This window comes from Phocoena sinus, chromosome 4, assembly GCF_008692025.1.
Source record: "Phocoena sinus isolate mPhoSin1 chromosome 4, mPhoSin1.pri, whole genome shotgun sequence".
NCBI classification, from domain to species: domain Eukaryota; kingdom Metazoa; phylum Chordata; class Mammalia; order Artiodactyla; family Phocoenidae; genus Phocoena; species Phocoena sinus.
This window is the reverse complement of record NC_045766.1, coordinates 40,906,625-40,917,195: the sequence shown is the minus strand read 5'-3', so window position 1 is coordinate 40,917,195 and position 10,571 is coordinate 40,906,625. Positions and strand designations below refer to the sequence as shown.

At 39.7% G+C, this 10,571-nt stretch overlaps 1 protein-coding gene across 1 annotated transcript; it reads left to right on the top strand.

Moving 5' to 3' along the window:
- Positions 1-3,950: 3,950 nt before the first annotated feature.
- On the top strand, positions 3,951-7,514 carry LOC116752560 (serine palmitoyltransferase small subunit B). Its single transcript, XM_032629326.1, has 2 exons — positions 3,951-3,996; positions 5,925-7,514. The coding sequence occupies exon 2, from the start codon at positions 5,957-5,959 to the stop codon at positions 6,185-6,187; it is 231 nt and encodes a 76-aa protein (XP_032485217.1). The 5' UTR covers positions 3,951-3,996; positions 5,925-5,956; the 3' UTR covers positions 6,188-7,514.
- The last annotated feature ends 3,057 nt before the right edge of the window (positions 7,515-10,571 follow it).

The window sequence follows — 10,571 nt, the reverse complement described above, 5'->3', positions numbered from 1 at the left end:
TCACCAGTTAGATTCCATCTTCCTATCTATGTATTTCCTCCATATACAAATCCCTTTAATTGATGCTTTGCTTGCATTTTTGCTAATCCTCACAGCAACCTTAAACATAAAGGATTATTATTTCCATTTACAGATGAGGAACTTGAGGCCCAGAACACTTAAGTAACTGGGCCAAGGTCACATACTCAGCAAGTGGAGAAGTCAGAACTTGAACCAATGCCTGTCCTTAGTCCCAAACCGATTATGAAAATGCAATAAAAAGCACTTTCTAAGCTACAGATAATCCTATGAAAACAGAAATTGTTTCTGTTATTATTACAAGAGAAACCCTGATAAATCAAGTCCATTAAGCATCTTAGAATGTGGTGCTACATGGATCCTCCTGAAGAAGGAGATGTTATCCTGTTTTTAAAACAATGGCCCATGTCTGTGGGTCTATTTCTGTTTTGCAAATAAGTTCATTTGTATCCTTTTGTTAGATTCCACATAAGTGACATATGATGTTTGTCTGTCTGACTTACTTCACTTAGTATGATGATCTCTAGGTCCATCCATGTTGCTGCAAATGGCATTATTTCATTCTTTTTTATGGCTGAGTAACATTCCATTGTATATATAGTTTGGTTGTGGTATATATATATATATATATATATATATATATATATACCACACTTATGGTTACCAAAGGGGAAAGGGGATGGGGAGGGATAAATTAGGAGGTTGGGATTAACATATACACACTACTATATATGTAAAACGGATACCCAACAAGGACCTACTGTATAGTACAGTATTCAATATTTTCAATATTTTGTAATAACCTATAAGAGAAAAGAATCTAAAAAAGAATACACACACACACACACACATATAACTTGAATCATCGTGCGGTACACCTGAAACTAACACAACATTGTAAGTTAACTATACATCAATAGAAAAAAAGGAACATTAAAAAACAAACAAGCAAACAAACAATGACCCAGAAAAAGCCTTTCCTCAGGCCTCAGTATCCATCCTTCCAGGTAACAGTGCTGGCCCTTGCCTCACCCCCACTTTTTACAGAGAGCTTCACCCGCTTTGTGTCCCACAGGGGCTCACAACCCTCCCCAGTCACCTGAAGGCATCACCACACAGCTTCAGCTGTTAAGAGTCAAGCCCAAAAAAAAAAAAGAGTCAAGCCCATCCAGGCCACTGTACCACTGAAGACATACCACAATGTGCTTAGGCAGTGTCAACTTTGAATGCACAACCTCATTAAAGATTTAAGAGGGTTTTAAAAATCACCAAGTTTAGAGAAAAAATTAAAAGAAGGAGGAGGAGGAGTAGGAGAAGAAACAAACTACTTCCTCCCTCTTTTCCGTATACGGGAAATCACCTTTTAAAAAACATATAATTAAAAATAAGGAGAAGTGTGGTGTGCTTGAATAAAGTAAGCATTTTAAGTCTCTTGTTTAGCTTTACTGGGATATGCCATCAGGTCTTTAAGGGCAAGTTAATTTCACATTTGATTGTGAAAGATTAAGACATTAATTTGTTTGCTGTCATCTAGCTCTAGGTTACCTGTGAATAATTAATTTCATGCCATTTTTGTCATCTTATTTCTCAAATTCAGCCTCTTTTCCTAGCTTCCTCCTTAGCATTTTTCCATGCCCTTTCCCCCTACTTAGTGCTAATTCCTGGCCCCTCGTCACTGCATGTTTGTTACATGGTCCAGTTTGCTGCTGCCTAGAAGAGCATCTCCTGTCTGCAATGCCATTTTGGAACAGATTCCTTCTGAGGCTGTTACTACTAAGAGAAAACCACATAGTAGTACTCAAAATACCCTTATTTAATGAATGAGTGAATTCTCCTTCCCACATTACTCATCTTAAATTGTCTAAAGTGGTTGTCTTAAATCTTCCATGTTGTCCCATAGGATAGTAGTCCCCAACCTTTGTGGCACCAGGGACCGGTTTCATGGAAGACAATTTTTCCCGGGGGTGGGGGTGGGGTGGGGGATGGTTCAGGCAGTAATGTGACATTGGGGAGCGGTGGGGAGCAATGGGGAGCGGCAGATGAAGCTTCACTCGCTTGCCTGCTGCTCACCTCCTGCTGTGCGGCCTGGTTCCTAAAAGGCCACAGACCAGTAGTGGCCCACGGCCCAGGGGTTGGGGACTCCTGCCACAGGAGACTTCAAAATGGACTCAGAAGGAAGTAAAACATATAACTGAAGCAAATCCAGAACCTCAGTATAGTGCATATTCTAACAATAGGTTGTAGCAGATGATTTACCAATAATAACCAGCTCTCTTCTCACCTTTTCATGAGAAACAATGAATAGGTAATCTTTAAAATTGCTTTTCATTAATAAGGGGAAAAAGAATCAAAGAAAAGGGGGATATCAATGCTTTTTATTGACTCTTTTACTTGAGACTGAAGTGAGATGTGACAATAAAGTACTTTTTACATGTCAGAGCTGACTACTGAGAGGGCTGGGAAATGATCCAGCGTACTGTAGAAATGGGCAAGAAAAAAAATTTTTAATCTTAATTCTTTAAATTGTTAGCAACATGTGACCAAGTTCTTACCAGGTATCCAGCTCTGGTGTAATGCATGTTGGTCTGCTTTAGAACTGTCATCTCCTTGACTGACTGACTGACTTGTACAGCTTAACACAGTGAACGCTGACCACCTCACGGTTTCTATGGCTCAGAAATCTGGGCACAACTTAGCTTAGGGTCTCTGGCTCAGGGTCCCTCACAAGGATGCAGTCAAGGTATCCACTGGGGCTGCTCAAGCAAGAAATTTAATTTTTGAAGAGAAAGCAATAGGCAGGCAGTTAATTAGTAAATTTTTAAAAGCTAAAATATAGAGAGAAGTCAATGATGTTTCTAAATGAGTAATTTATCTCATTTATAAAAGTAAAAAGAATATTAAGAATATTTAAACAGATTTTCAGTATATGGTTGATTCTGAATGAGTAACGCCCATGAGACAGCAGAGGCATAGATTTACTGAAATGATTGGTATTCAAAATCATTTCAGTTTGGCTTTAGAATGCAGGGAAGGCAACACGTCCATATGATCTTAAAGGCTCATCCTCTCAAACCCACCACAGCATTCCCCTGTTAAAAACCTTTGGAGCCCCTTACTCATAGGATCAAGACAAAATACTTTGCCCACTCAGCTAAGGCCCTAGGGTACTTGGCCTCACTCTGGTCATTCCCTTGACCGCCTATCAAGCTCCTTCCCACCCCTAACCTTTGCACAAACACAAGTTGATCCCTATGTCTTGTCCATTCTCCCCATCTGACTACTCATTTTATCTGTTAGATTCACAATCATCTCCTGGATTTTATCTCAAATATCTCTTCCCCAGAGACATACTCAGACTGGATTAGGTTTCCCACAGCCCCTTATACATTGCTCTTGCCCTTTAGGGCATAATACAGTAGATAATTATATATTTGTATACATTATTTGATTGCTACCTGTCTTCCCAACTGGACCAAGCTTTCTAAGAGGTGGGTCTGGGCCTGTCTGAGCCATCATTCTCCCACCTTCACCCAGCACAGTCTGGAACTTCATACCTGGTGAATGGACTCTCACACTCCTGATCAGTTACCTGGCGTCACCCCAAACTCTGTCTAGGTAATGAAGAGGAGCAAGTGTAGGTATCCATCAATAAGATTTTTAAAAATTAAATTTAGTTTGAAATATACAGTTTTCTCATGGGACAGCCTAAAAGCTCAAATAGGGATACCTCCTAATTTCTCTCTTTCAGCCTATCAGTGGGAAGTCTTGGTTGCTTGGATAGTATTGTTCACTGAAATTATCACTTCTTCTGTCACTCATTTTCTCTTAAACCTTTGACCTTTGCTCTTTCTCTGCAACCAGAGTTAGGAGTGAAAAAGAACATTGGAGGTAACTTCTCACTGAAGTCCACCTGCCAGGACAAACCATTCAAATCCAATTACTTCGTCTCCACTCTGGCTTCTAGGAGACTAAGTAAAGGTATTATCTACTTATTTGGATTACTCTGGCCATTATTACAAATAATCATGACCTGGAAACACAGAGACTTTCCCACTTTAAGTTTTTGTGGAAATTTTCCTTGTCAGAAAGGGTTCCTTACTATCAAAGCCAAGTTACTGAAAGTCAGCAATAGCCTACCGTATCCCACTTAGGTTAGGACTGTGAGTCATCTATAATTATTTTTTTGAGTTGGTTACTTGTCATTCATTCATTTACTCATTTGTTCAGCAAGTATTTACTGATGACAGTCTTTGTGCCAGGCATTAGGATCATGAGAGTCTCCCCATAGCCTGAGTCCACGGTCTTATGGAGCAAAAACATCTTGCTTTTACTCAAAAGAGAATCAAATAAAAGAGAGATACATTCAGGTCAGAACACAGGAATGATCTTCAAAAATATTTAACTGTGATTTGAATAATAAAAGTTATCAAGGTGGACTTAGATGATGTAGCACCATGATACTCCTAGGAGTAAGCACAATAGGTACAGGTCAGCTTGTCTCCCCAAGGACACCCACCATGTCTCTGTCTGCAAAACCTTCCCAAGAATCTTTAAGAAATGAATGAATAAATAAAAATTGGTATATGGGGCTTCCCTGGTGGTGCAGTGGTTGAGTCCGCCTGCCGATGCAGGGGACACAGGTTCGTGACCCGGTCTGGGAAGATCCCACATGCCGCGGAGCGGCTGGGCCCGTGAGCCATGGCCGCTGAGCCTGCGCGTCCAGAGCCTGTGCTCCGCAACGGGAGAGGCCACAACAGTGAGAGGCCCGCGTACCGCAAAAAAAAAAAAAAAAAAAAAATTGGTATATCAAAAAAAAAAAAGAAATGATAGATGCCCTTCCTTCTAGGAGGTTTTCCACATAGTTTTAACTGTGATCCTATCTGAGGGCCAACAAAACATTTTTATATGGTTTTCATAAGTTCTCTACCCAAAAACCAAATGACCACCCAAAGGTACACTTTGGGCTTCACCTTTGTTTCAGAGGTCCTAAGACCATCTATATGTCCAGTGCCTCACTAGAAAGACTCATAGGACTCAACATATATTCGCACTCACAGCTAAGGTTTATTATAGCAAAAAGATATACAACAGGATCAGTCAGGAAGACAGACACGGTTGGAGTCTGAAGAAATCCATTTATAGGCTTCAGATGTTCTCTTCCTCCCATGAGTGGACACACCAAGTGTGCTTCTTTCTTTACCAGCAAAAAGTGCAGTGATACATGTCAATGTTTCTGCTCAGGGAAGCCCATTAGAGACTCAGCACCAAGGTTTTTATTGGGGCTGCTCACATGGACACTCTTTGCCTGGCAATTACAAAAATTCCAGACTCCCAGAATAAAGCAGGTATTCACCATAAATTACAGTGTTTGCACAGTCTAGGCATAGTGAATCATCCTTATCCATTAGGGAACAGAAAGAACATTCCAAAAGCCAAGTTCCCAGATGCCAGCCAAGGACCCTTCTAAAAATAGCAGCCTCAGGTTTGCTATATTAACTCTTCTCTGCACACTATTCTTTAATCTTCTACCAGAATATATGCTGTAGGAAATAGAAAACTCACGTTTATCTCTCTAAATGTACAGGGCTAAAGAAAATGTGGTTAGACTCAACTGTAGATATTATTATCACTAGAGTTATTACTAGCAATTATTTTTAGATGTCACTGTTAATAATATTATTGCTATTCATTCTAGTAGTAATTATTAGTAGTAATGGCAATATTATTAATTCCTATGATTAATATGTTGTTATTATTTCCATATAATATTCCTATTAGTAATTCACTCAATGATCATTAACATTCTTTGAAAATTTTTGACATGCTGAGATCATGAAAATATCAGAAGATTCTGTGTTTAGTGCCTTATTTTTTTTTTTCTTCTAATCTGTTACCTTTTTTAACAGGACAGACTTTCTGCAGCTTGAAGGAACCAGCCATGGATTTCAAACGTGTGAAGGACTATTTCTCCTGGCTCTACTATCAATACCAAATCATTAGCTGCTGTGCTGTCTTGGAGCCCTGGGAGCGATCCATGTTCAATACCATCTTACTAACCATTTTTGCTATGGTGGTATACACCGCCTATGTTTTTATCCCAATCCACATTCGCCTGGCTTGGGAATTTTTCTCCAAAATGTGTGGCTATCACAGTACAATTTCTAATTGATCTTGTTTGTATACTGTGAACTGGCATTACATATGTGTACGTTGCTTACAATGTATTAATTTAGGTGAATACTGTAGCTTCTTTCACTGTCTCACCTGAAAAGCTCTCTCCTCTCTATGCACTCTTATATCCTGCCTGAAATTTGAGATAGATGTCTCTTTAGGTTCTTTTGTACGTGCTACATTTGTGCATCAGACCATAGATAACACAATGACCTTACCTCACATACCATATTCTCTCAGCTTAAATCTATGACTTTAGATTTTGTTTTTAATTGGGAAATTTCATATCAACTTTTTCTGGGAAGTAGGCTCATAAGAGACCTATCAGAATCATATTTAAAATGCTCTCTTGATACCTATTCTATAGTGAAGGATAAGGATATATTTTTTAAAAAATTGTTCATACACTACCGTCAAAAGTATCTTATCCTTGTTTACAATATACAAAAAGATCTGAATAAATTATATAGACCCCCTAAAGTCTTATTTTCTAGTAACCTGCTGATACCTAAAATTCTTTTACTTCAAGCACAAAAGAATAGGTTGAAGGTAATTATCTCCTTTCAGACATGGTTCATGAATTGTTTCAAATGTCTCTAAAAGTATGGCTTTATAACAGTTTAAAATCAACAATGTTGATTTTAGATGACCCAGTAAGTATTATAATACAAAATCATTTTAAGTGTAAGAAAAAATATACAATCAAAGTAAATTCAGATACTGTGACTTGTGATGCTGCCTTGCCTTGCATGATGCTGGGGGAAAAGAGACAAGAAATTGCATCCTTTCTGTGCTTTCACTCAGTGGAGGGGTGGGGTGGGGGGAATCATATATTGGGCTACAGGAAGAAAAGCTAATAAATAGGCTGGAAGTAATATTCTACCAGCAGGAACTTGACAGCTCCAGTTAAATGTTTTGATACAGTGGCTCCTTTGCAGAGCAAAACCAAGATTTATTAAATTTCCTTCAAAGTGTTTATCTTAAAAACAAATACAAGTTTTTAATTATACTGCTGAATCAAATGTGAATGCCAAAGGCAAAACCTTGCAGTTTTTCTTTCCTCTCAATAAATCTTAATGTTAGTAATTCTGGAGGGTAAAAATGTAAATAGTTTTTGGACAATATTTGCACCCTTGTTTGTGTTATGAAAAAAAAATTTTCCAAGGAGAGCTAAAGAGAAAAATGTTTGGCATGCCAAATTAGCTTGCATGTTTGTTAAAAAAACAAAAACACGTGTTTTGAAGATAAACCAGGTCTGAACATGTATGTGTTGATTTTTGCAAAATAAATTAGGTTTAATTTTATAAATAAAATATCCACCTTCAGATTTGCTTCTTTCTCCTATTGCACTAAATATCTAGGTAGGTGCTTACATCCATATTTCTCTGCAAACATCATTTCTTAGTGATCCAAGGTGGTAACTGATCTTAAGATGGTAGGGTAAAACTATTGATATATTTATCAAGAGTCTTCTCCATGGTGGACATGTTTTACATGTTGAAGTAGGTTTTAAGGTCTCCCAGTTACAGGTAAGGGACCTAGAACTTGGAAAAAGTACACTTCTTGTTCGAGGTCCTTTAACTACTAGTGGCAAAGCCAGGAAGCAAATCCAGGTCAGGACCACACTGGGCCCTGAAATATTTGCCACATGGAAGCCCATGGAAGGACAATGTGAGCAAGTGAAAGTTAATAGGCTGGGGATCCCAAACGTGTTAGAAAGCAGAACGCCATCAATAAAAGGGGTGAGGGGCTGAGGAGACAGCCAAGGTTGGAGGAATAAGCTCAGGTCCCAGCTCTGCTTCTGCGGCTTAGCGGTGCTGTGTTCACCCATTTCTATGCTGTCCAGGCCCATAGGCCCCTTTTAAAAGAATGCTTCACTTTTAAATATTTAACAGAGGATTCTCAGTTAAGCTTGTACTTGAATGCATTCCCAGTTCACAATGATTCAACACCCTTATATACATGGACCCCTGCTAAGTACTCTTGGAATTCAATCACAAAGATACTACACTGACCTTCTAAAAATCCTTCTAAAATAAGAATCAAAATATTATAAATGTGAATAGACACAGTAAAGCTTAATAAAGGATATTGCAAAGCACTGCCCTAGGATGTCGCTTCAAAGGTAAGCATTTCCTCTAAGCGATCAAAATAAACACAGGGTCCAAAAAATATAATCAGAGTTTAGAAAAAACTATCTGCATGCAGAAGGGAAGAAAGCTCTACCTGCTCTGCTCTGTCTATTTTCTAGACTAAGCAGAGATGCTCTTTACCTTGACCATAGTTAGCCTAGATTAGGAACATTTATATGCTTTTCTTTTGCTTCTATTATTTATATATTTCAATGGTATGTACAGAACTTTTAAAAAAAACTTAAGCTAAGAGTTTCACGGTTCAAATGGGCTTGCATTTGTCACTCACTAAACTAGGAATCATAAAATATTCCTTCACTGGCATTGGCCAAGTAAACAATCGCTTTTGTCTACTTGTGCAACAAAAAACACGAAAGGCCAAGAAATCAGGCAGTTTGAACATCAAGATAGGACTGGTCAGTCTTTATTAACAAGTCACACAAGCAAAAAAAAATCGCTAGTCAACATTTTCTGCTTATTTCTTCTATCACTAACATATTTGGGTCTTCTCGCTAGTGGCGGCTGTGCCTCTGGAAGGCAGGAAATTTGTCCTTATTTCTGCATCCTCAGTTTCTGGCCCAATGCCTGGTACAGAGCTGAGCAGATACACATCCGATGAAACATGACGTAGTTCCCCATACCCTCTTTCCACTCAGAAACAAGGAAGCTCAGGATGTATAGCTTCAGGCTATTGACCAAAAGAGTAACATTCTTCATTTGCTCATTCATTCAACAAATGTATTAAAAGTCAACCATGTGTTGAGGGTAGATACAGGAATAGAGAGAGGGATAGATATGTGATGAAGAAAGTACAGTAGAAACTAGGGGTTAGGTATTTAGGTGTTCATTATAAAATTCTCTGTGCTGTATGTTTGAAATTTTTTATTTAAAAAATGCTGGGGAAAAAGTCCACCATGTGCTAGTCATTAAGCTTGCCACTAAGAAACAAAGATGAACAAGACAGAAAGAGAAACATCCCTGAATTTATGAATCATACAATCTGGTAGGCAAGATGACACAAGAAAAAAATAAGCAAATGAACTATTTATAAATTGTTATAAGGTTTTATGAAAGAAACAGCAGAGGGCTGGAGAGAAAGTAACAGAGGGTGGGGGACAGTGGGGCACAGAAGGGGCATTGCATTAGGGGAATTCAAACTTCTCTCACTGCAGGTCTCTAAGAAGGGGGGTGATGTGGAGGGTGGGGTCCTGTACAATGTAAGATGAGGACACTGGCTGCTGTGGGAGTGGATGGGATGGGGCATGAGTCTGAGCAGGAGGACCTAGCGCAGATGAGAGCCAGACTAAGATGGTGGCATCAGAGACAGAGACACACGGTCTGATGTGACATAGTTTCTGGAGCTATAAAGTCAACAAATCTTGCTTATGGGTTGGATCAAAGGAGGAATTTCATTAAATACACAACGTATTTTTTTTAAAAACATCTAACTCATCTAAAGGAAACACCCTCCTCATTTGGGGAAAGTTATTTCCAGAGCCAATCAGCTGCCCATAAGAAAGGACAGAGTTTTGGTAGGGCTAATGGCGGACTCTGGGAGGGCTCATGCCAAGGAGCACTTTCCAGAACTTCTGCTGCCAGTGTTCTTGTCCCCACGGTAAGCCACAGCCACCCCCCGCCTCTGTAGGAGACCCTCCAACACTAGCAGCCGTGGCGCTGACTGAGTGTGCTCCAGCTGGGTGTCAGGCCTGTGCCTCTGAGGTGGGAGAGCCGAGTTCAGGACATTGGTCCACAAGAGACTTCCCAGCTCCATGTAATACCAAACGGTGAAAGCGCTCCCAGAGATCTCCATCTCAAAGCTAAGACCCAGCTCCACTCAACGACCAGCAAGCTACAGTGCTGGATACCCCATGACAAACAACTAGCAAGACAGGAACACAACCCCACCCATTAGCAGAGAGGCTGCCTAAAATCATAATAAGGTCACAGACACCCCAAAACACACCACTGGATGCGGTCCTGCCCACCAGAAAGACAAGTACCAGCCTCATCCAGCAGAACATAGGCACTAGTCCCCTCCACCAGGAAGCCTGCACAACCCACTGAACCAACCTTAGCCACTGGGGGCAGACACCAAAAAAAAAGGGAACTATGGACATGCAGCCTGAGAAAAGAGGACCCTAAACATAGTAAGTTAAGCAAAATGAGAAGACAGAGAAACACACAGCAGATGAAGGAGCAAGGTAAAACCCCACCAGACCAAACAAATGAAGAGGAAATAGATAGCCTACC

Bases quoted from the DNA above. Each gene is read 5' to 3' on its own strand.
- LOC116752560 (XM_032629326.1), top strand. From the start codon at position 5,957: ATGGATTTCAAACGTGTGAAGGACTATTTCTCCTGGCTCTACTATCAA.